Source organism: Trematomus bernacchii, unplaced genomic scaffold (assembly GCF_902827165.1).
Source record: "Trematomus bernacchii unplaced genomic scaffold, fTreBer1.1, whole genome shotgun sequence".
Classification (NCBI taxonomy): Eukaryota; Metazoa; Chordata; class Actinopteri; order Perciformes; family Nototheniidae; genus Trematomus; species Trematomus bernacchii.
The window spans coordinates 9,766,055-9,791,414 of record NW_022988097.1 but is presented as its reverse complement, the minus strand read 5'-3'; the positions used below and the strand labels follow the sequence as shown (position 1 = coordinate 9,791,414).

The 25,360-nt window shown below is 41.2% G+C and overlaps 2 protein-coding genes across 3 annotated transcripts in view; one reads left to right on the top strand and one right to left on the bottom strand.

Annotated features, from left to right (window-relative positions):
• Nucleotides 1–1,191: 1,191 nt before the first annotated feature.
• LOC117475131 (gastrotropin-like) lies at nt 1,192–2,429 on the top strand. Its single transcript, XM_034121250.1, has 4 exons — nt 1,192–1,486; nt 1,582–1,742; nt 1,867–1,956; nt 2,113–2,429. The coding sequence occupies exons 1-4, from the start codon at nt 1,420–1,422 to the stop codon at nt 2,170–2,172; spliced, it is 378 nt and encodes a 125-aa protein (XP_033977141.1). The 5' UTR covers nt 1,192–1,419; the 3' UTR covers nt 2,173–2,429.
• A 4,276-nt stretch (nt 2,430–6,705) lies between these two features.
• The window catches only part of ccnjl (cyclin J-like), a 20,070-nt gene continuing 1,415 nt past the window's right edge, over nt 6,706–25,360 (bottom strand). Inside the window, exons 2-6 of one of the 2 annotated variants that reach the window (XM_034121410.1) lie at nt 25,109–25,219; nt 20,081–20,291; nt 11,195–11,494; nt 10,917–11,076; nt 6,706–10,036 (exon numbers count right to left, since the gene is read on the bottom strand). In XM_034121410.1, the coding sequence (XP_033977301.1) occupies nt 9,511–10,036; nt 10,917–11,076; nt 11,195–11,494; nt 20,081–20,291; nt 25,109–25,186 (1,275 nt within the window). In that variant the 5' untranslated portion in view covers nt 25,187–25,219 and the 3' untranslated portion in view covers nt 6,706–9,510. The remainder of the gene's footprint in view (nt 10,037–10,916; nt 11,077–11,194; nt 11,495–20,080; nt 20,292–25,108; nt 25,220–25,360) is intronic. The other variant, XM_034121411.1, reaches the window with a different exon arrangement.

The following is a 25,360-nucleotide window of genomic DNA, read 5'->3' as shown; positions in this document are numbered from 1 at the left end:
AGTTTATATAAATTTGTAAAATGCGTTCAGGGCTGAAAGGAAGGCAACATTGAAAGAAAAGTGATTGCTCGAAAGTGAAAGTATTTTTTGTGCATTTTGATTTCATGGATTAAATATTCTCCAACCTTCTAATTCCAGTCTGTCAGCCTCGTCCTCGCAGCCCATCATCCTCAGTATATGTGCAGCCTTTGACAGAGCACCATCCTCGGTGTAAATTGAAACCATGAAGTCGGTGATCTCTGAGATGTTTGTGGTGTCTATCGTCGCATCGCTCCAATTCGGGCTGCTGCTCGATGACCACCACCCCAGCCGTCTGCAGAACCATTTTAAATTGCTCGGGCTCAGTTTCAACAGCGTGTCTTTCAAAGCATCGGAGGACATTTTTCACAAATGTAAACGACCTAGACTAAAGTAGTGCTTTTCGGGAGTTTATCACCCGGCTGGCGGCTGTTGAAGTACAAACAGGAAGACACTTATTTAGGTGCGTTCATATGCTGTCGGAAATATAACAATCATTTTACTCCTGTCCATCAAAGTGCTACACAAGCTAAATCTGTCCGTCCGTCCGTCCGTCTGTCTGTCTATCTGTCTGTCTGTCAGTCATGTTGTTATATGTAGGATTATACAGCTGGTAAAAGATGGTAATCTGAGTACCATTGCTCAAGTCTAACATGCATTGACTTCATGGCAAGGATAATTGGTAAATAATAATCTACAACACAACATATTTTTACCCAGCTCTTATAGGGACATATTTTACTTTGTTTAAGAGAACGTAAACAAAATAAGTATTCTGAAACGAATAGTTAAATAAGGGCACAGCATTTTCACATAGGCTACACATGTTCAATTCAGTAGCTCTCCTGAAAGTAACATTTCAAAACAAGTCATTGAAATACATTTGATCAGCTCTATGAAATCGTTTTTTACTTTTATATTTGACATTGTAGAGACCAACAATGAATCGATTAATCATGAAAAGGAATAATCAGCAGAGAATGAAAATAATCACTATTTGCATGCAGATCTGTGTAATACTGACAGATAACTCACTTCAATTTATAAAGACTCATTCTCATATAGGCCTATAGTTGTCAAAAATTGCTGATCCCTAATTGAAGAAACCAACAAATACATAAAACTGAAAACATACCTCTATTTAAAGGATGTTGATAACCAGTTTTGTACAGAGCATTTTATTGCAACATACATGCTCAAACTTGCAAAGTTCTGGAAAACTGGGAGCCGGAAGAGAAAACTGCCTCAACTCTTCACACACACTTGTGGGGCGGACGCAGTAAAGTATATGAGAGAAGAAGTGGGTATTGCAACACTTCACAAATACAGTGTATCCCTTACAGGCAACTCCTTTTTGTCTCATAAACTCCTTCCTCACTTCGTCTCTATCCTTTCACCATCATGGCATTCACTGGGAAATATGAGTCAGAGAATCAAGAAAACTATGAGGAGTTTCTAGAAGCCCTTGGTATGAGATTGTCTTTCATGATACATCATTCATAAATTGATTTATGGTCATTTATGTAATCTTCAGCATTTGGAATTTCACCTGCGCTCTCACAGGTCTTCTCAGTGCCAAGACAGACCACAACGTGGTAACGGAGGTGCTTCAGGATGGGAACGACTTCACCTGGACACAAAGCATTCCCAACTGGGCCTGGTCCAATAAGTTCACCATCGGTCAGGAATGTGAGCTGGTGACAATGAAGGGTGACAAATTCAAGGTGAGTTATTAACTCAGGGACTAGAGAACATGATCCTTTAACTGCAAATGTGCCACATATTCACTACTTGTCTTGATCTTTCATGTGAGCAAGTTTATTGGAGATTTTCCTCTGTGCCCTGTAGGCTACTGTCCTTCTGGAGGGCGAAAAGATTTCAGCTCAGTTTCCTCAGTACCAATTCACAGCAGAGATCATCGAGGATAAGCTGGTTATGGTAAGAGAAGTGAACACTTCACTTGTGTTCAAGCAATCAAACCCTGCACCTTAATACTCATTGAGACTCATTCTGTCAAATTTTTTATAACAAGATGAACATAAATTGTTATATTTTCATCACAAATCATCTCTTTCTTTTGCACGTGTCCTCCAGAATTGCATAACTTCAGGAGAGAAGGGCGTGGCTTTCAAAAGAATTAGCAAGAGGATGTAATGCTGCGAGACTCAACATGCTTCAATAGAAAAGAGGCTCCTTCGGCGACAAAAAACATATCATGAAAATGCTTGAATTACTGAAGCAGAAAGAATAAAGTAACCATCTGCAGCGAGGAACAAGTGGGACATCTTTTGACTTCACTGAACTTTGTTTGGTTGTTTTCGTTTCATATATTTATGAAGAAAATTGGTAAATATATATTGTGTTTCTACCAGGGTCCATGTTTGATCCAATAAAACTGAAATCAAATCAAACATTTCTCTTCCAGGCAATCTTTTTATTTTATTTCACTTGGTTTACACCATTGATGCTGTGGTAATGAACTCTGACATGCAGGATGTTTTCTTGTGCACATACTGCAAATAAAAACACAAGCTGGATACCATTTAAAGATAGATAAATCAGGATATATGTATACGCCTATCATTGGCATTAGTGTTATTTGAAGTTTGAATCCATGGAAACTAACGATATTTAAATGTGATGCAGACACACCCAGCTAATGTGTGCTGGTAATACATGTGTCATCAACCAGATATTTGTTCTAATTTACAAATTAGAGTTACTAAAGTCTGGTTCAAGTACCAACAGGTTGAAACAGTGCTTGAACTTTAAAACACAATAGTTACAAAATAAATAAAAAACAGTATTCCTGGTTTTATAAAGAACTTCAACATTCCTATCATTATTCCTATTTATGTATTCACCACCAGTATGGTTTCCTTGTTTAAAATGCACATGTATCTTTTGCTTGCAAATGGATCTTTTTTTAATTGAAGAAATGATCTGCTGGGGATGTCAGTCTGCATTACTGCACCAAACAAATGAACCGCTGCAGTTTCAGGAGCGTCGGGCCTCCGCTCGGCTCAGGTGGTCGGATACATTCTAATAGATATATTTGATTAGTGTGAAACGTGCCTGAGGAGGTGTTTGGTTTCAGGGACACAATATCACAAACACCTGTGCACACTAATACGATGAAACAACTGAGACAGAGTTTATTGAGACACAGGTGTTCATTTAACTGTGTTTGTATCTTTTTTGAGTTGTTGCACTGAATTGCAAACATTGTGGTGTATTGTAAGGTATTGATTTCAAATGAAACACAGCCAATTCCATACCCTGTTAATCATCACATCTCCAATTTTCTCTAGAGTCAGCTATTGTGATTGTAGAAATGTTATATCATTTCATTTCATCAAGAATACTGAAAGAGATGGCAGTTCAGCCTGATAATCAAACGTGACTGATCAGCTGAGAAACCCACAATCAAGTCAATGTGAACAAAATACCCAAAGTAAAATGTTGATTGATGTTGCATTAATATCAATATCTTTACTCTGCTTTCAATTGAAAATGTAAATGTTTGTTTTTTTAAATACTAGCTAACTGTGTCTACTTCCCCTTTCTTTTACAATTAAAACCTACTACTAAAAGTTAGAAGACACCCCCTTGTCTTCATCAATGGAGTTAAGGTGGAGCAAAGTAACAGTTTTAAGTTCCTGGAAATCAGCATCACAAACAACCTTAAATGGTCATCATCACACATCTTCATCCTGGTAAAAACACATGACGAGGCAAAATCCTCCTGCCAAGGTTTTGTTAACTTTTACAGAGCCTGCCGACAGGGAACATTAGGAACTGGCCTGGGATCTGCACGGTCAAGCACAGAAGGGCTCTGAAATCACCATTGATAGCAAGCTATATAGAAGGGGGATGCTTGAGAAGAGCCCAAAGGGTATTCAAGAACAATCAACCTTCTCCATCACCAGACTATAGAGCTGCTTAGTTTGCATTGTTGTCATTATGTAGCAAAATGGTACTAAAACGGCAACCATGTTTGTACAATAAAAGAAAATCACCTTGAGCTTTTTGACAAGGCCAGTTCGTCCTCTGAGTTTCACTAACATAAAGCAGGACCAAAATACCTACATTCTTAAAATCAAACAGCACTGGATCTAAATTGTGGACATTGATGCTATTAATGAACGTCTTCTCTGACCTGCATTAGAGAAATATATTTCACACACCTCAACAAGGACACCTTCAGCTGCCATGAATATAAAGCTGCTGATACTGAAATTAAATCATGAACAAATTAATTATCTATATATTACTATTAGCCGAGGAGTGCTTTCCAAAGGGCTGTTGTTAGTGAAGGAAGAGCTGCACTTTCCCATTGTCACCACCGCGAGGCGCCCTCATACCTCAATGAAACATCAGAGGAAGCATGCCTCTCACACTTTCATTTCATGGGGTTTATTATGGGTACATTCACATTTGTAAAGATGTCATTTGTTTTGATGGTGTTCAAAAACAATAACTTTTTTCGGTTCTATCAGAATTTCAGGTACAAATCCAAATGTGTTCAGCAGTGAGCCGTTTGCTTCTTTTAATGGATAAATGAGGGAGTATATAGTTCTCCATTGATTCTCTTTTGTTGTGTGAAAACAGTAACACATTGGTCCCTCTATAACACAGTCTTGTTCACATTCACCCCCTTGTCCTAACAATTAGACATGCTGCATTTCACTATAAAAAATACAAAAAATGAGAACTTGCTCATAAAAGAATCTCTGGCTTTTGCAGCCGTTGTAAAAATGGAGATTTTAATGATTTTGACATCAAACATCAAAAGAAGGGAAGGTAGCTGTTTCTGGTCACATGTACTTATGGGGCATGACATCACATTTTTATTATACAGACTGACCATTTTCAAAGCTTAAATTCAGTGAACTGCTTTTTCTTTAGTAACATTTTTATTTTTATTATTGGAACTCATTGAATGATGATTTCCATAATAACGACCTCTCTTGCACACATTTTAAATACCTGAAAACATTAGATTTTTCATTAATAAAGTAATGAGTAAGGTATTGTTACCCCTATATATATTGGTCTATTTAGACTCGTATATATTTTCTTTAGTATGCTACCTTTACAGTTTAATGAAGCATCACAGACAAATGTAATTTGTGTAGATGGTAGATGCAAGTAAATTATTTTAAAAGGTGGCTGTTTTAACCTGTAAGAGTTGTGTGCTGATTTCAGTTAACACAAATGAATTAATACAAATGTGCATTGGCATGAACCCCAACGGTGATTTACTAATCATTGAGATTAGCCACCAGTTTATGGCACAGTCCAGGTGTTGATAAGGCTAATTAAATGTAAAAAAGTATTAAGCAAATGTAATAAGACCCCCAAACATTGAGCAGCTCTCTCTGCCCTCCCTTTTCTTCATGCAGGACACACTAAAGAGAAACGAGCAGCCTCTTCAGAAAAACACTTAATCTCAACATAAACACACACTTTTTTTTTTAAATACACAAATTCTATAAAGTGTGTACCAAATACTGATTGCTGTTTATTCTGTTTGCCCAGTTAATTACGTTTCAGGCTTATTTTGAGGAGCATGTGGATTGCTATATTTTCTTCAAATGTTTCTACTTAACTTAATGATTATTAAAGATCTGTGAGCTGATATGATTAAGTATTTGTGTTCCAAATTTATGGGGAAAAAACAATGAAAACGCCTCAGTTGCATGATGAATTAAAGATCCTGCTGTGTTTGAGAGAACAGAGCGGAGGCCTACAAATGTCCGCGGTCCTCTGTGCTGCGTCCAACACGAGGAGGGCGGTCTGTCTACAAGCATTGTGCTGGGGTATAATGTGTCGTGTGTGAGAGACACTGAATGGATTTTTTATAGATCCAAATGTTGTTAAAACACAGAAAGCTCTGACTGAGCTGTGGAGGAGGACTTAAGAAGCAGCAGAGACTGAACTTCATTCTCTCATACTGAATTATTACTTTGTCTGCTCGTTGATATACTATTCCGCTCTTGGTAACAGGGAGAGATTATTTGCTTTCGGTTTGACCTCAAATACAAATTGTGCAAATGTCAATGGTGGATAGAATATGTGCATAATTTAGCTGCAATAACTTGCATACAATATTCATGTAGAATGTGAAACGCTCCATTCAGAATGTAAACTAAAGCATGGATTAAATATATTGAAGATTATAAAAAATACAAGTACTCATTCAGCAGCTGAGCCACGCTATGTACGCTATCATTTGTTTTAGTAGCTATTACAGTTCAAGTTAGTTTACCAACTTTAAACATTGATAAGACAGCCAGTTTAATATATATTTATGTTTGTTTGCCAGAATAAATCTGCAAAGTAACAATTAACCACAGCTGTAAGGTAAAAGTAGAAAAGTCAAACAAACAATATCTGTAAAATTTAGCAAAGAGGAAGTGTAAAGCAGAAGTAGTGGAATTACCTAACATTTTTAATAAGGTATAAAGCAGGGTAAATGTACTGAGTTACAGTTCACCACTGGCCGTACTGGTGTAGTGCTGTTTGGACGACAGATGTGTTGCATTGACAGCATGTGGTCACAGCTGGAGGGTTGTGTAAAGCCAGCGGGGTTTATCACTGGAGCTGCTGCATTGTCTTGCCCCTGAACCAATCAGAGCAGTGCAGGGGAACCCGTCTGTCGTCAGTGAAGATACACACCCTTCAGACACTCAGTTCACTTTTGTGTTTATTTTTCCGTGGCAAATCATGATAAAAGAAATCCTTCTATCATTCGGTGTCACATACACCAAAACTACATATTGGTACAAAATAATACAAAAATATAAATTGGAAGTTTGTGGTGTTTGTGTTTTCATTACTATCACATTAGACAAGTGTTGTTTGGTGTGAGAGACATCAGCACCTTTCACAGGAGGAACAACTGCATCTCTAGCTAAAAGACAAAAGCATTTAGTAATATCTATCACTCAACGGAAGTGGCTGCAATATGCAACATATTCATTGTGTTCAGAGCCCACTGCCCTGTGAAGGAGATGAAGCTGCAGCAGCTCAAATCACACAATTATCAAAAATAAGTTACAAAAGATGAACCAGTGGTGTACACGAGACAGTGATGGCTGTGGTCAGTTTAAACAGAAAAACATCATATTGCACCTTTGACACCTCAGTGAGAAGTTGCTCATGAATAATGAGGAAAAGAGCAAGTTGTACTCTAAAAACAAAATCTAGTTCACACCAGCGGCATTCATCGGGAGGATCACAAAAAGCTTTAACTAAAATACACTGAAAAAAGGAATGTAAAAAATATAACAAAACTGTACATAAAAAGTTAAAACAAAGGCATAGTATCTTAGCTCATATCACCGGAAAGTAAATGAACAGGTTGTTTACTCAGGGGTCGGAAGACAAAGCTGTAGATATGAGTTGTGATTATTGTAGTTTCAGAAGGCTTCATGTAGTGTTATCTGAGAAATGCTTCTCAGAGTATGGATTTAAGACTCACAGCTCAAGCACGGCAGCTGCTCAGGACAAGGCACGACACGGTAAGATGGCCTATGTCCACCACAACATTTTTCAGTCAACATCTGAGGGTCTTCAGTCGAGCTGCAGAGATCACGGGCTTCATTTGTCATTCGAAAGAGAGAAAAGCTATCGGTTTTGTAATTTTGTTTATGCAAAAAATATCTTCTGCATCCCCAGCTTCTCAAAGGTGATGCTTTTCTTCATCCTAAGTGGTCAGGAGCTGAACATTTATTTGACAGCAGGTCAAATAAAGCAGGCCATTTAATTTAAAAAAAACATGAGCGCTGTGGGAACTTAACGCCGTTATCTTTTACAATTTCTTCAAAATGTTTTGTATGTTATCAAGAAAATAATCATTCGTTACATACCCAAATGAGTTTAACAACATCCCAAAGCGCGAGGCCCGCCGTCGTTTAAGGCATTACCATGGTAACCAGTGGGGAAACCCATGTGATCGAAACTGGCAATCTGGATGTGTTTATACGTTAACAGGAAGTGGAAGATTGGGGATTGCAGCTTCAGAAATCTTGGAGGCAATTACCGCGGACTGCCCACAGATGTGTGAAACCAGTGACCATGAGGTTGTTCCACCGCGATGCAAACAGACTGCTTCATGCATTCAGTTACCGACTACACAGCAGAGAATGGTCCAGTGATGAAGAAGGGGATTATTCCAGCCCCCACAGATGCTGCACTAGCATCCACTTTAAAGCATAAGAGCACAGGATAATGGGAAGGCTGCTTGTTTCGGCCTTGAAACCTGAGCCTGAATAAACAGTTTCTATGAACAGGTACAAAGAAAGCTATAATTAATCAATGGTGTGTTTCTAAGATGGTAAAAGAAAAGCTACACTATATCAAACAAAAATGGAAATCGAGAGAAATAATGATCATAAATAAAAGCTATGGCATGTTTCAATGGCATCATATTCAAGTAATCTTGTTCAAGTCCCTGATAATTAGTGGTTCATGTAAACATCGGAGTCATTAACACAGACACAGAACCAACAGTTCATGAGAAGGCAGCAGCAATTCTTATTTACAATACACGAATAACGTCCACGGCTCCTTCTGGTCCAGTCACATCATTTTGTGTTATATTCTTTGAGCGGTGCAGAGACACCAACATTAAAACTTTAGTATGACAAAGCCTGGAGGTTCCAGAGAGACACAGTTTCACCTGGATGAGTGTCCGCTCTGCCACAAGGCTGGACTTTGGAGGTGGGAGAGACGCCAAGGACAGCAAGAGGAGTAAAGACAAGATGAAACACTGCGGACTTTACCTGCTGTGCTCAAAGCAATGAATTCTTCGATTCCTCCGAGGGCTAATGCAGTGAGGAATACCCAGAGGGGTCCTTCATCTCCAACAGAGACTACAGGAGTCGGATCGATGTTCCCGGACACTGTTTTTCTTCTTGTCTGTCTCTCAAATGGTGGCTCAAGAACAAAATCAAACACCTGCCTAATTCTCCCTGTCCAACATGTTACATTTTTGGGATTAGAAATTAAAAACAATAATTTCAAGCAGCAAGATATCCTTATCACAGATGCTTTGTGTTCTGTGTTCCTCTAAAAATGGCTCAGCTATCACATGACTGAGAACAGGCACTGAACGAGGTGGGTGTTGGATCACACTGCTGCTTCCATCTCATTCACAGTGATGACAGTCTCATAATAACATTGATTTTTAAAACCAGTTCAGAGAATGGAAACAGCATCTTTGCAATGCCTCTGTATTTCATGATGGTGGAGTATTTGTCACGTCAGTGTGATGATTTCCACAGGGTCTGTCTTGCATTTGGACCTCTGCTTGCGTTTGAGGCGTCTCTGTGTTTGGGACGAGGGGGTTGGACAAGCTGAAGGTGTAGCGGAGCTGACGGAGAGAGACAGGAGGTCTGCAAAAGGATATTTTGGGGTGGGGAACTGGCTCGGAAACATAGCAGTGCAGTCCCGCATGGATTTGTGTTCCCTCTCCGTCTCCTGGCGTCACCTGTCAAAGCAGCCGGCTGTGAAAGTGTGATGGGACCCCAGGTAGCCCCCGCTGTAGGCCATACTCAGACAGTGGCGTGGCTCTCCAGCTAGGGCCATCTGCACAGAAATGGGGCCCTGGAGCGGCAGAGCACGGGCCCCTGGCTGAAGGCCTGAGGTCAAGCTTGGGTATGAGGGGAACCCCCCCCCAGGAGTCATGGAAGAAGCCCCAGTGAGGAGGCCCATCCTGTGGCTCTGAAGGAAGTCCTGAGACATGTTCACCATGGGCCCCAGAGCCTGGGAGTCAGCCAGCGCCTGCAGCTGGGACAGGGACGGGGAATGCTGGGTAAGGTGTGCGAAACTGTCCGGCTGAAAGAGCAGCTGTGGTGTGGAGGAGGTGGAGGAGGAGGTGGAGGAGGCTGGTCTCTGGATGGCAGACATTGGGGAGAGGTGAGAGGTCTGAGGCTGAGACTGCAGGGAGGAGGGCCGGTGAGGAGGAGTGGATTTGGTCTTGTTGGCCTCCTTCACGTCATTGTCATGAGCACTGTGCGAAGGAAAGGTAAGACATAGAAAATAGATGAGAAATGACTCAACAAATATGGAAGAATTGACTCTTTTTGCTCTGTGCTCCAATAATAGTTGAGCAAACCTCAACCAGCTCTCTTCTTTCCTGTTGCCTATTTATAATGCCATGTCTTTAAGAAGCTAACATTACTAAGTAAAGCCACATTTTCACAATCTTTTCACAGCTTAAGTTAGCTAAGGTAAAGCTAGCGAAACGCTGGCTAATAGTTAACGCTTCATCAACACTCTTATTTCTGTGGTTCAAGGGACTTGAACAGGGATTTGGATGAATCAATTTAATTATAACTTAAACCATCCTTGCATTGCTGGTGTAGAGAGCAATGTGGGTGGAAGACTTTCCAGAGAAAATGGCTACAAATCCATTTATGGGGTAGAGATTGGTCTCTACCAACCATTTTTAATCCTCCACAATTTAGTGTGAACATGTGCAAACAATTACACTAACCCAGATGCACACAAATAAATGCGCACAGCTGCCAACCAAGAAATGTGCAATTTAATGACAGTTGTTAAATGACACTATCAGAAAGGTGGACAGGCTTAACCTGATGAACAAAAACATTATAAACCTTGACTGTTTAAAAAACACAGGCATCCTGTAATCCAAAACCATGGCAACAAAAATGAACAAGGATAGGGGCCCTGATGTCATCTAACTTGAGTTGCCCACTACACTTCAAAAGACTGCCAGACTCGCTTTCTATGAGACCTTTTGGGGGTGTGTGTGTGTGTGTGTGTGTGTGTGTGTGTGAGAGAGTGAGAGTGAGAGTGAGAGTGAGTGTGAGAGTGAGAGTGAGAGTGAGAGTGAGAGTGAGAGTGAGTGAGTGTGTGTTCCTTACAGCAGCATGAGCTCGATGCACTGGGTGAGGTGTTCCCAAGTGTAGCCTGTTAGTAGATGCAGAGCAGTCGTCCAGCTTGGAGAAATCTGAAGGCAAATACGAGATGCTGCCACACATGCAGCAGCAACCTGGGATGGTCGGAAACTTAGAAAGGCGTGGTCTAAAAAAAAGAAAAAAGACAATAGAAAATAAGGATCAGAAAATGTTTCTACAAGCTAATTCATCAATGTCCGACACCTCTGAAAGAAACAAGGCTTGATCATTTGTCCTACACCCACCTTGCAGTGAGACCTCCAGAAAGTAGTGAGTGTATTTGTCCATGAACGCCTTGGTCTTGGAGAGGGAGGAGAGCGGCCAGCCGTTGTACAGGTCGCCCTCCTGCACCGAGGCGTGGAGGTAGTAGTCAATAAAGTGGGCTGGTGTGGGCATGCACAGGTTCCAGCCAAAGGTCTCGAGCAGCAGAAGCTCCATTTTGATGAGATCCTTCTTGTTGAGCACCAGGTTCAGGCTGCACATAAAGCCCAGAGAGTTCAGCTGCTCCAGTTTGGGAACCCGGTCTTCCTTCTCCTCAAATTTACCTGCAGAGAAAGAAAGAGATGCAGTCAGGTCACTGAACACCGTTTAGTGCAATTTGTGTATAAGCATTGGTTTTAAAAAGTGACACGAAGATAGACTACACATAACCATGAAAGATGACTGCAACAGAACAGAGGAGTAGTCTGCAACAATTTATAATCAATTCATCATTTTCAACTAATCATAAACTAATAATAGAACACATTCAGCTCCTCAAACGTAAGAACAGCTTTTTCTCTATTAGGTCTTTAAAATGTTGTTTTAATTCAAAAAGAAAAATCCATATAGATGAACTGAAAATTAAGATATAACATATTATATATTTTATATGAATATTTAATTGGTAAGATCCTCTTTTTGTAAATCATAGCCAAAATAGTCACACTAACAAGGATGTGAAAAGGCAAAAGGGACAACTGCCCGGACTCTCTGTCATTATATCTTCATAAAAAAAAAGCCATGTTTTGATACGAGGTGATGATAGTTCTTTGTTCCTTTCAGTATTACATTATAAATATAATCATCATGTAGCTACAGGATGCTGTGCAACAAAACATAACAAGAGCCTGCTTAGCATTAGCAATTAAGCTGACTATTGCTGAACATCTGGCTGTAGCGCTAAGCTATAACGCACTCAGGAAACATCGCTACCGGCTTGCAGAGTGTGGAGCACTAACTGTGGATTAAACAAGCCTAACGCTTTCTATGAAAAACAAACATTCAGCCAGAACCCCCATATTTCTGTCCCTCTCACCCTCTCCATATCCTCAAAGACTTTGCAGCGTAGCATTACAGTGAACCCCTCCCCAAGATATCCTCTTCTCCATGGCAACAGCCCTGAGGCCTTGGGGGTCCGTGTGACCAATGGAGAGGGGTGACTCTGCCTTTAATCCAAGAGTCCCACAGGCCTCCTCTGCTCAAAGTTAAGAATGAGGGCGAGGGGGTATCAGGTTACTCTGATACAGGCTTCCCTCTCAAGCATGTGCTTTAGCTACACTCGCTTTGAGAAGGACGACGTGGAGACTCATTGCAGCCAGTGATGGTTATTTGAGGCCGATATACATAATTGTGCTAAAATGTATACATTTGGTTTACGAAACGGTTCAAATCATGTAGAGAGCTAAACAACAGTCATTAGCCAAAGGTATTCAAATGTGGTTTCAAATAAGAGACACTTTGTATGCAAAACAAACAATCAAAGTGTCATTGTAGAACATTTAAATGGGTTCATTTATGGACCAACTCTAGTGAGGAAATCAAAAGATTTACAGCGTTTAACAACTTTTTTTTTTTAAGACGGTGCAGGATATGTAGTTTTTATTTTTTATTTGTGGTTTCTTTTGTTTTATTCTGGTAATTAAGGCGGGTATGGAGTATGAACACTAAGGCGGAAACTTCGATTATTTACCTTAAGTTTAATAATAAAATACTTCAAAAAGAAGAGACATGATTGTGTTAAATTCATTCTACTCCTTTTGAGACATTAAATATCTGCTTTTTTTTCTTGTTGGGTATTCTTGAGTTGTTCTCTTACTTTATCGTTGCTTCCTAGCTGTTGTTTCAGGATTTCTAGGAATATTAAGTTATGCATCAGCTTTGTCAAAATCTGCATCCAGTACAACAACCCTTCTGTTAGGGTAAATATTAGCCTCTAATCTGAATCCATGGCAACGAAACACTAAAAATAAGGGCTGTATTGGCTTTCCGAGCTGCAGTTAGAAGTGCGTCCTTCAATCAACAACTGTGTGCAGTGTCTTTCAAGGACCTCATTTACTTCTTCATGTCTGAGTGAGTGGGTCGTCTTCCTATAGAGTGCGAGTTTTACCACTGATGTTGCGACCCACCATTAAGCAGGGGAGAGAGGGAGAGAGCATGAAGGGGGGGCAGCCTAACCGGCCAGAGGGGTAATTAGCAGAGAGGCAATAATGAGATCTCCCTACCAGAACAGGAAGCAGAATGAAACCGCGCTGATTACAGCCATCAGGGCTCCCTCCACAGCCCAGTCCACACTCGCCCCATTCTCTCACCCTCATATCCTCTGGACCCGTCTGCTGCTAGACTGCTATGTCCACACAGACGCTGCCATAAAACGCCATCAATGCTCCCCAATCTCCACACAACCCCAGCCGCTTTGATCTTAAAGAGAGACACCGTGCAAGTCAATCTCCTCATTGTGCTCTGTGATTACTCCTCTGGTTTACTACAGAGGGTGACCCGGCACATGAGAGACATGCGATGCCCGAAAGCTTTGAAAAAAGAAAACAAAGCAACTTCAGAGGGACCTACAGGAGTACAGTATGATGAGAGCCACAAAGCGGTTTGAATTACTGTAAAAAAGAAAACGGACTCATGTGTAGATCACAGCCTGTGTGACAAGACTGTGGTCTCATTCATTTCAATGAGTTGGCACAGCATGGGTGGGCTCCAGCAAAACAACACAGGGCACCAAAGTTGATTCTGGTTCGCCTTTATCTGCAGCACAACAGAAAGTTAGATAAAAGTGCTGAGGAAAAAAAGAGCATCAAACTGTTTATTTTGTTTGTAGGATTACGGCACATCAAATATTAACAAACCCTGATTCAGTGCTTAAGGTTTAGTCATTAAACTGGACGTCCTGATTTGCATGTCACCTTCTCATTGGTATTATGTAGCAACAACACAAATGCAGCCCTTTGTTCTGTTAGTCAGTGTGGATGTGGCCCGAGAGACACGGTGCATTCCTCTCCTCTGAGTACAGCCTACCTGGAATGCAGGGGGCTAAATGATCATATCATAAGTAAGCGAGCAAGAAAGAGACACTGCTAACGGAGAAAAAACTGCCTTCCTTTTCATCAACACAAACTACCTTTGAATACTCTGCGACTACAGGACACCTATCCTCGCTCAGGGCACCCGCAGGTGGTGGTGATGAAGAGAAAGGTCAAGGAAACAGGGAGAAGTTAGGAGTCAGGGGTTAGGGAGAGGTAAGGGTCCCTCCCAGGTGTGCTGTTTGAGGAGGAGGAGGGGCGGAGGGGTTTTGAGTAATGGGGGCTGCTAGGAAACCTGAGAGCTGTATTCTCACACTGAGACAAAGAACTCTGTTTCTGTTGCGCTTCATTCGTCCATTTTGGTCACCCTTTCAAAAAGTTAAACTCCTCTAAAAGGAAAATAGGGTCACTACAATAAATGTTAGGCTTTTACAGTTTTTATCATTTCCCTGCAACACAGAGCTGGAGGCTAGTAAATGTTGATGAACATTTCTTAATGGAAAAACTGACACAGCGAAACCGGAAGAAAATGGGAATAATTTACATCATACAAGACTCATAGTGGGGACATTGCAGCTGAGCTACACATTAATCCTATATTTAAAAAATAAAAACATGTGAATTTATGTTTCAACATTTTCTCCATGCTTCCTTTTGTTATAATTTATTGAAATGTTCCTCTCCAATTTCATCTTTTCTCCTCGACTTGAAAGTTAATTCAAGGAATTTCCTCTTCTGCTGAAACTCCTTTTAATTGCTAGTTCATTTTTCATTGGGTCAATGAAATTGGTCACAGCTCCATCACAGAATTCCGTGTGGCCACCCCTGGCCCCGGGACCTCTCACAATGTAGGCCCGGGCCGACCCTTGACCCCTGATGCTCATGCCTGGGTGACCTAGGAGAATCTTAACCCAGCCCACAGCAATGATGTGTGTGTGAGTATGTGTGGTGTGTTTTGGGGGTATCTATCGACTGGGGGTATGGGCAAAAAGAGCCTCAGGCATGACACAACTACGAAATATGACTTGTGATTGTGGATTATAATTACACAGAATCACTCGGATGAACACAGCGGTGAATTGGTGTGTGATTACAATGAATAATATTAACTTTTTTAAGCCCATCTGTACATTTTTACATAATTCCTTTAATTATGAGATCCCCACATGACAAGAGTTCAATCAGAATTATTGTCAAACCTCTGAGAGGGGATAAAGGGGAGGTGGGTTCCCCATTCATCTACAATTCAGGGCCCCCTGCTGGGTGGTTCAGTTCTAACATGTCCCATTTTGCAGGCCACCACCTCTCTCTCCCTTTCTACCCTGTTTAACATCAGCAGCCGACCTGCCTTTGAAGTACAGCTCCATTCGTTTCCCAACCCCCCCAGGGATGTGGGGCTGCTTTTACTGGCCGCCCTGTCCCAGGACTGGTTCGCTCTGCCTGTCCCTGACAAGGTGAGAGAACCAAGAGGAAACAGAGCCAGCAGCCAAAGGTAAAAGGACACCAGAGCCCGGTCGGTTGAATGTGGCAGTAAAGCAGTACCCTTTTGTGGGAAAATCTCTAGTGAATAACACGTCAATATGAATCTCAAGTAGATAAACAACAAAATCATAGGTTGATCACAAGGTTGCCACAGCGACATCTACTCATTTAGCAACGTTAGCTTACAGCAAATCTCCTCCATACAAACAACAACCTCCACGCCTCAGCTCCCCTCCCCCTCTCTGCGAATGGTCTGGCTGGCTGGCTGTCCTGCTTGCATTGACGGGCTTTTGTTTGAGGCCTGACTCGGAGAGCATATGGCAGGTGCCCCTCAGCACACAGTTCCTCCCCGCCCCCGGGCTCTGAGGCCTGCCTGAGTGCACTGTGTAGTCCATATCATTGAGCTTCTTGTGCGTTCCAAATGCAGGATGCTCTTTTTTTGTTTCCTTTAGAGACCCTTTACTGAATTAAGTCCGTTGAACAAAGTAGATTAAATCCAGTTTCAATATAACCTTGCGGGAGATATACACCAAGCATCCAATGATCATAACCAAGAGCCAAACAACAAACAAAATATATAAATAGACAGAATTAAACCTTGGGACAATGTATACTAGCTGGCAACAGAGGCCCATCTGTGATGTCATTTACCATAACAAATAGCTGCAGTATGCAGAGCTCTGACTTCAGGGACCGAGATCTGTCAGGAAGACTGATGTGAGCACGGCAGGACTTCATGGAATGTAACACAATAGAAACTTAGGTTTGGGTATGCGGACCGATTTTTTAAATAGAAATATGCAGAGTATACTCAAATTGTCTTCACTGAAATCCACATTAATATGCCTCAGTATTCTGGTTTCGTGGAGTAATTGGATTTTCTGGAATTAAGTAAGGTCTCTAACTAGGATCCCAACAGTTAATAAAACTGACCATAATCTCACTCCTGCTAATGAAGAGCTCATCCATGAACAAACACATGCACACTCAAGCACCCTCAAAACATATAGACACAAAAGAGTAACAGGATTAAGCATTGACTGCTGAGAAGGACAAAAGAAGTAGCGATTAATTAACCGGGTGCGGAAGCCGGAACATTTTAAAGAAAGACAATGTGTGGCTGTCAACGGCAGGCAGTGGGACCTGGGGAGGCTGTTCAATAACTAGGCCAGATTCCAAAGCACCTCAGGACAGAAAAGAAAACCAAGACAACTTTGATTCAAACGCCCTTTCAAGCCTTCATCAATCACGGCTGAGACTCCCTAGAGTCGAGCAGGAGTCAGAGGCAGGAGAGCAGAGAGAAGAGAGTCTCACTAACCGAGAGCCACAATCAAAGGACTCAGTATAAAACCAGATTCATCTATTGAAGGATAGGAGAAGCACCTCTGTCCAGGTTGGCTTGATAATATTTATTTAACTTCAACAGCCATCTCTCAAAGCTATTTTTGGATTCTCATGAGATTGCTTTAAAATAAAACCTCTTTCAAGTGTCGTATTCAAATGTATTGCACCAAAGAGACTGCTCTGATTGCAAAGATGGCCTGTGTGCGACTTCACATACACACAAAAGCGCATACACTGAGCGCTCCCAAGTGAGCGGGCCCTTTTCCAGACTCCCACTTTGACGGCATCATTAGTCTAATTACCCATGATGCCAAGGGCTGCACTAATATACAGAAAACCTCACAGTCTGTTAATCACAAGACAGACACAGAGACACTAATAACTACCACACAACCTGAACCACGCATCAGCGGGGGAGAATGATTACCATACCTGCTTTACACAAAACACACACAAAAGACACAGTTTTACATTTCACAGCAGAGAAGCATGTTGGCTTCTAGTTGTCATCACTTCTGCAGAAACACGGGCCGCTTGAGAATGAAAGAGACATGCAAAGGTCTCACATCAACCGGTTAACAGTCTAAGGAAGGATTGTTTTAAAATCGGCACAGTGTAATCAACAAGTATGACATTTGAATGATAATGCGGGTTTCTTAAAAAATACAATTTCCAACTTCCCTATCCTCCAGCTCAATACATTTAGTTACAACTGAAGACTGCTAGCCTTTTTTTTAAGGTGCCGTCATCTTTTGAAACAGCTTACCGTAGTTTTAAACAAACATAACTCAAACAGGAAGAAACTGTTAATTTGTCTATGACATCAAGTCCCAGATTAATTCAAATGAGGCGTTCAGGTTTTTGGGGAAGCAAGAGTGTATGTGTGATAAGTCAAAATAAACTACAGAGCCCACGTTTATCCAGTAATATTGTGCTACACAGTCATCGTAGCTCTTGTACAACAGTAGGGCTGTATGACACAGAGGAATTAGCTACATCAGGCTTCGGCTATACCTATCTATTACTGCCACCAATTAATACTTATCCTTAAGGTATGGAAAAAAAGGCTGAATACAAATTAAAGTTTCATTAGAGAATCAGCCTAAGGACAAAATGCATTTGTATGAGGATTGGGGATAGGTTGTTCTCTGCAACAAATCACATTTTACAATGACGAAAGGAAAAAATAAATCAGACCTTTGACCTTGGCAGGTGTGATACTAGTTCATATCAAACCGACTAGCTGGCAGCTTAAGTAACAGCAGCCACCGCAGGCATGTTATTGCAGCCAGAATCAAAAACATACAAGAAGTTCTGCAGACACAAGCATAATCCACCAGTTTGTCCTCAAACAATGGCACACTCATCCCACTGCAATGGAAACCTTGTTTTGTTTGTTTTTAACCAACATTGCAGCTACAGTAAACTGGCGACGCAGGCTATCAGATCAGTTTGAAAAGTGTAGCTGGAAGAAAAAAAAATCTGCAACGGTCTCTTGAGCGTATCTCAAATTAGCCTTGTTGCAGGAAGTGTTTCACCTTGTGCCATCTGTGCATAAACCACAGTCACAGTATCTCTCTTAGCACAGCAAACTTAAAATGGGGCTCTTTTGCATTTACAGGAACAGTCCAAATAGAATGCTCAAGATCACACACACACAAAGCATTATCTTAGTTGAGTGACTTCTGAAGTAGACTTAGGCGCCGTTTACACGAGGAGAAAACTGCTTGTATCTGCATAGTTTCGCGTGCGTATAGCCCTATTATTTACACGAGGCCGATAGAAACTGACTCCACAAACGATAACGGGTCCCAAGGTGGATAGATTTGCAAACGAAACGCTCTGGGGGGTCAACCGAGTCCGTGTAATCACCTCTATACGAATATTTCCTGAAAAAATAACGATAGCCCCACCTAGCCCCACCTCTCCCTACCTCTCCTGCTCACTGCTGTAGCAACTATCAAAAATAGCTGTGTTAATTAAACGCACAAGGGGTTCTTGAATGAAATAATATTATAAAAGGCAAACCAGAATTGTTAACGCCCAATTTACTCCTTAAACAAAATAAACAGAGTCAGATTTCATGCATTGATCCATTATATTGACAATTTTCCAGCCAAACAACACAAACAAAATTAAAAAGTCCGCTCTGCGATACACCAAACTTGTCTTTACTGCCTAATCCAGGCCATTATTGTTCATTGCTCCTGCGCCCGTCGGCGGCAAAAAGAGAAATGTTTATAATCCACACAAAAAAAGGAAACACGAGGACCGGCGTGTCCCAGAGGAGCGATCTCACCCGGTGTTTGTAGAGAATATCTCTCTTTCTGAGCCGTCCTCTCCACAGAGACGTGCTTCTTGGTCGGTCGATGCAATATCCACAGATTCGGTTTCTTTCAGTTAACTTCCCCGTTGCATTTATCCATATGCTGAGGAAATGACTATATCCCGCTGAATACCAGCAATCACCACACACACTTCCTCCTGTCAGTAGCTACTGCTAGTGCTACTGCTACTGACCATGCTACAGATATTAGTGCAAAATCTACAGCTCCTCTACCACAACCATCAGCAACAAGTGGACATGGAGAATTACATGAACTACATGTTGCTAAATCCACCGCGGGGCATAAACAGAAGGGTAGCCATGGCAACATTGCTGCGGGGCTGCTCCAGGCTGCTCTTCTTCGCTGCTTTTGGTGTATTTTGGCGGAAGTTACAGCGCCACTTACAGTCCCGGCATATGTACTACAGCGTTTCCAGCGGTCTCGTTTGAACAGACACATTAAATGAAACGAATGCATGTGAACGGAAGACTTTTTTGAATACGCATACTGTGCATAAACGCAAACGTTCCCGTGTGAAGGAGGCCTTAGGTTTAGATTAAAGCGATAAAGTTTCCAGTATCAACTCAAACACATGTCTGAGTTTTGATTTAGCATTTATTTAATAGCAACCAACAAACCATTCAAAATGGATTTGAAAGACAAGGTGGAAGTTTAAAAATGGACCTACTTGCAAGGAGCAGACAGGAGAGGGCGATGACATAGAGCTGCTTGACGGCCACATCGTAGTGGTCCATGAACAGGTCCAGCAGGTAGACGGCTAGGTGTCGCGCTGTGGGACATAGCTGGTAGCGGTTACTCAGGATGGCCAACAGGTCTGCAAAGTACCGCCGCATACCAATCTGTGGAGAGTGGGCTCTGTAGACCGGTAGCTTCAGCTCCTGTAGAAGAAAAAGAAGAGAGATGAAGGGGGATGCAAACTATGGGGGGTGAGAGGAGCAGGGTGGGCAGGAGGAAGCGGTGGAGAGTCATGGGGGTTGTAAAGAATATGCATAATAGTGAGCTATGCATGTTCCCTGCTGACTGGGTTTAACTGCTGTGTGTAAAATACTCGAAGAATAAAACTCCATTAACCGTCAGATATTCTTGATTATGCTTCAGCCTCATTTAAATTCCATTTAATTCACCATTGCTGAAGAGAAGAGGAGCTAATTTGGGTCAGTTCAGGGGTCTGAGGGAGTGTGTGTGTGTCTGGTGTTTGTGTGTGAGGGAGGGGGGGCATGGTTTCTCCAGTAGAGGTTGAAGAGTAGATAGGATTAGGTTTCACCCCTAGCATATCTCCTATTCATGTTCAATTAGTTGCATGTGTTTCAAAGTGGAAGGAAGACACTCGGGGGCATTATCATTGAATCAGCCTCGGGTATCTTCACAATCAGCAACAGAAAACCGGAGAGCAAAAAGGCTCCAGTTTCTAAATCTGCCTCACAGTTAAAAACAATAAACATTAAGTAGTGGATGTACAAACTCCGAGGATATACTTTCTTTAATTTAAGCTGCTTACATAAAAAAATAAATAAAAAAAATGTTCTGTGACCCGTGTTAAAAAAAAGGGATTTGATTTTGATTTAATAAGAGATTGAGGATTGCCAGAATAATCTGCTTAGGTTCAAACAGTGAGGGGTCTTTCCACGAGGAGAAATGCAGAAAACATCCACATGATATCAGGACTGTTGTTTAGGAACATCCCTGACTGAAGGCTGTCATAAAAGCCCACAGCGCGGCTTTAAATCTTCATATTTCAAAAGAAAAACACGTTACAGTCAATACTTAAAATAATGCAATTTGCTGTGAGGCCTAAAATGTACCAACACTGTCAGGTTTGTGCAAAGTAAACTTATTTTGAACGTAACCGAAACAACAATGATCCTCAGACTGACAATTCAATTGAAATCTATAAATAAACAGTTCCCCCACCCAAATCCACATATAGCCACTCCACCCCCGGCATGTGCCACAAACACCCAGTCCTTCCCTAACTCTGCTCTCCTCCCACTGCTTCAGCCTCTGGTCCATCTGTCTGTCTGGGGGTACAAGGGCAGCAGGAGAATGGGGGGTGGATGTGAAGGGTGGGGGGGAGGGCTGCTGGAGTCTGGAGGGGCTCTGGGGGGCTCTGTGTGGGGTGGAGAAGGTGCCTTTGTGGGGGACCCGCACCATAATTAAGGATTCCACAGCTGCCTCCGTCTGATTTGCATGTCTGATAATTTGCCACATGCTATACACCACAGCTATCTCCCACATCAGGGCATTAGCACTGCAGCAAGCGTCATTAAGGCTGGGGGAGGCTGTGGGGGAGCAGGCGCCATGCAGGAAACCTGAACACTCTGGGAAGGCCTTTTTACACACAGCTCTCTCTACCATTTATTACCAGTGCACATTTTACTGAGCTTTCAGCTAACCAACGTCTGAACACATCCAGTCTTACAACTTACTGAACACTGTAAAGCATGCAAGCAATCTTGCCAATGTGGATATCTTAAAAACAGGAAAATATTAGGGCTGTAGCTGGAAAATAGGCGAGTTATTAAGAAAACCAGAACCCTGCAAACTTCTTTTATAATCAAATAAACCCAAATGAAAAACATTAAGAGACCAGGTTGACTTGAATTCATTAAGCCAGAAAAAAAATTGATAGTGAAACCTATACAAAACCAGGCTAACTTTTGTGTTCCACCAATAGATCAACATTCAAACACATTCAATTTATAGTCATGTATATGAGAGAAGTGCAGCAAATCTGCCCTTAAGAAGCAGAAATAAACATACCTACTGTTAGTCAAAACACAGACACAATTAGACATGTTGTCTTATACAGGTGATTTCGCAAAGCAATCAACTCTAATAGTTTAAGTCTCAAGCATTTCTCAATTCACCATGAAAGACGTTGCAGTATTTGCGAGGGTATTGCATTATACAGTATATACTGTGCTGAGCCTGTCGCTTGGGATTTCACTAAAATGCTGATATGGGGCAATCAAACCTAACATTAGATTAGACTGACACTCTCTCTCTCTCTCATTACAGAATGAGAAAAGAGTGGGTGTGTTGTTTAGTTTCCAGCTCTGTGTGCAGATTTTCAGTCTAATTGATGTCTCACTCTGAGTCAGAAGCCCAGCACGAGTAAACTGTGTGTATAAGAATGAATCATATATATGGCTCACAAACATCCTATCCACAATCTGATACAGCCCTACGCATAAATGCAATCTCTAGTACTTTCAGGCACCCGATATCTAAACCTGATCTGCAGTAATCTCCCTCAGCTTGAAGCTGGCAGCAGCGTGCCGGCTCAGAGATGCCAGTCGAGTGACAGATGTCTCCATTAATGTGACACATGGGAGAAATATGATCACGCTTGAGGTTAATTAAGACATTTTCAATTAATGAGCCTTAACTCCTCCATGTAATCTAATTTAGATCAGGTTTAAATAGACAACAGGACCACGTAATTATATTTCCTTCACACCTTTCAATATATTGTGCGGTTCATAAGTCTAGGATGCTGCTGCGGAACAGGCCGGCTGGCTCATACATGTTGGGCTATAAAACTATTATTTTCATCATCGAAGAAAAGTTAATTAGACTGATAATCTACACACAGAGCTAGAAGCTAGATTTATTCTTTCAATCAATAATATATTACTTAAGCTCTCTGGAAATTGTGAACATACAAGTACTCTCTTGATGTTGTTTTCATCAATTAGTTAAAAAAGGCTTGTAGTAATTTTCATTACTGATAAATCTACAGATACAATTCTTAATTAATCAAAAAATTGTTGAAAGAAATGTCATCACTGTCTGACAACAGTCAAAAACCTCAACTCAGAATATTTAATTTTTTAGGGAAAATATTCACATTTGAGTGAAGCTGTTAATGTTTACCCTTTGAAAAAATAAATGTACTTAAAACAAATAATTTGATTTTAATACTGATGCCGATTCAGTTGCTAAACGTTTAGCTTTAGTTATTCGTCTATTGTTTAAATGGAGATATAAATCCAATCCAATCAACTTTATTTCTATAGCACATTTAAAAAAAAAACAGAGTTGAACAAAGTGCTGTACATAAATAACTGTATAAAAACATAGCATAAATACATAAAGAACAGACAGGACATGAAACAAATGTAAAGCACGAGACAATGAAACCAGATCAGAAGCCACAGACTGAGAAACTCTCCTACATGACGTAAAAACAATACAAAACACTAGTAAGATAATAATCTAAATCTAAAAGCACAAGTACCTGGTCTGTAAATGCAAGGGAAAAGAAGTGGGTTTTTAAACGAGATTTAAAAACAGGCAGAGTTGGAGCAAGTCTAACCTGGAGGGGCAATTCGGTCCATAACTTTGGAGCTGCAACAGCAAAGGCTCTGTCTCCTCGCTGCTTTAACCTTGATTTAGGGACGACCAGAAGGAGTCTGTCAGCAGACCTCAGTGACCGTGTGGGTGTGTATGGTTTTAAAAGATCTGCCAGGTACGGTGGGGCTAAACCGTTTAGGGCTTTGTATGCAAACAATAACATTTTAAATTGTATTCTAAAATTGACTGGTAGCCGATGTAGAGGCGAGTACAGGCGTAATATGTTCACGCCTGCCTGTCCTTGTAAGGAGGCGTGCAGCAGCATTCTGGACCAGCTGTAGGCGAGACAGGGAAGCCTGGCTTACTCCAATGTACAGAGCATTGCAGTAATCCAGTTTAGTGGATATAAAACAATGTATTACTTTCTCAAAGTCATTAAGAGAAAGGAAAGGCTTGACCTTTGCTAAAATTCTTAGCTGAAAAAAGCTGGATTTTACCACAGAATTGATCTGTTTGTCTAGTTTAAAATCATGATTTGTTACAATGGGTTTCACATATGAGACAAGAGAATCTAGCACAGACGGGGCATTGGGGCCACCACTGGGTCCAAACATTATCACCTCGGTCTTTTTTTCATTGAATTTTAAAAAGTTCAAGGCCATCCAGGCCTGCAGACAATCGGACAGACGTTGCAGAGGGTTTGGGTCATTTATTTTCAGGGGCATGTAGATTTGCGAGTCATCTGCATAAAAATGAAATGAGACGCCATATTTTTTTAATGATAGCGCCCAGGGGGAGCAGGTACAGGGAAAATAAAATCGGCCCAAGAATGGAGCCTTGGGGTACCCCGTACGGGAGAGGAGCAGAGGAGGAAGTAAATTCATCAAGGTTTACATTAAAACTTCTTTCAGACAGATACGACTTAAACCAGTCTAGAGCAGTACCACTGATTCCCACAGAATGCTGCAGGCGAAAAATGAGAATGCTGTGATCTACAGTGTCGAGGCAGCTGTAAGGTCTAAAAGTATAAGAACAGCACTGTTCCCAGAGTCAGTAGCTAAAAACAAGTCATTACAAACTTTTAAAAGAGCAGATTCAGTGCTGTGGAGGGGTTTAAACCCAGACTGGAATACCTCAAGAATGCCATGCAACTGATTCAGCACCACTTTTTCTAGAATTTTGGACATAAAAGGAAGTTTAGAGATAGGTCGAAAATTGTCAAAAACAGAGGTGTACAAAACACTGTTATCCTCAGGTTTATGAAGATGAAAAAAGCTACAGACTAAATGGGATTACTGGATGTAAAAGGTTAGCTTTGTTAAACACAATAAACACACGTTTGGCTCCTTCTGTCAACAAAACAAGTCAAAAACGTAGTGCTCAATAATAATAGACTCACCTTGATGCGGAGCGATTGATGGATATCTGCAGCTAGCTGTCCTTTCCACCATTGCAACTCTCTCTCCATCTTTCCCATCCAGAGGACACTTCAAGAATCAAGTTTAACCTGCTGAGACAAACGTGTAAACAAATAAAAGTTGTGTGCTGGGCTGAGAGTGGCAAGAATAAAAATATATATGCTTTCTAACTGTATAGCCTATATACTAAGAAAACCATCAGACACATGAGAGGAAAGTTTAAAGTTATTCTA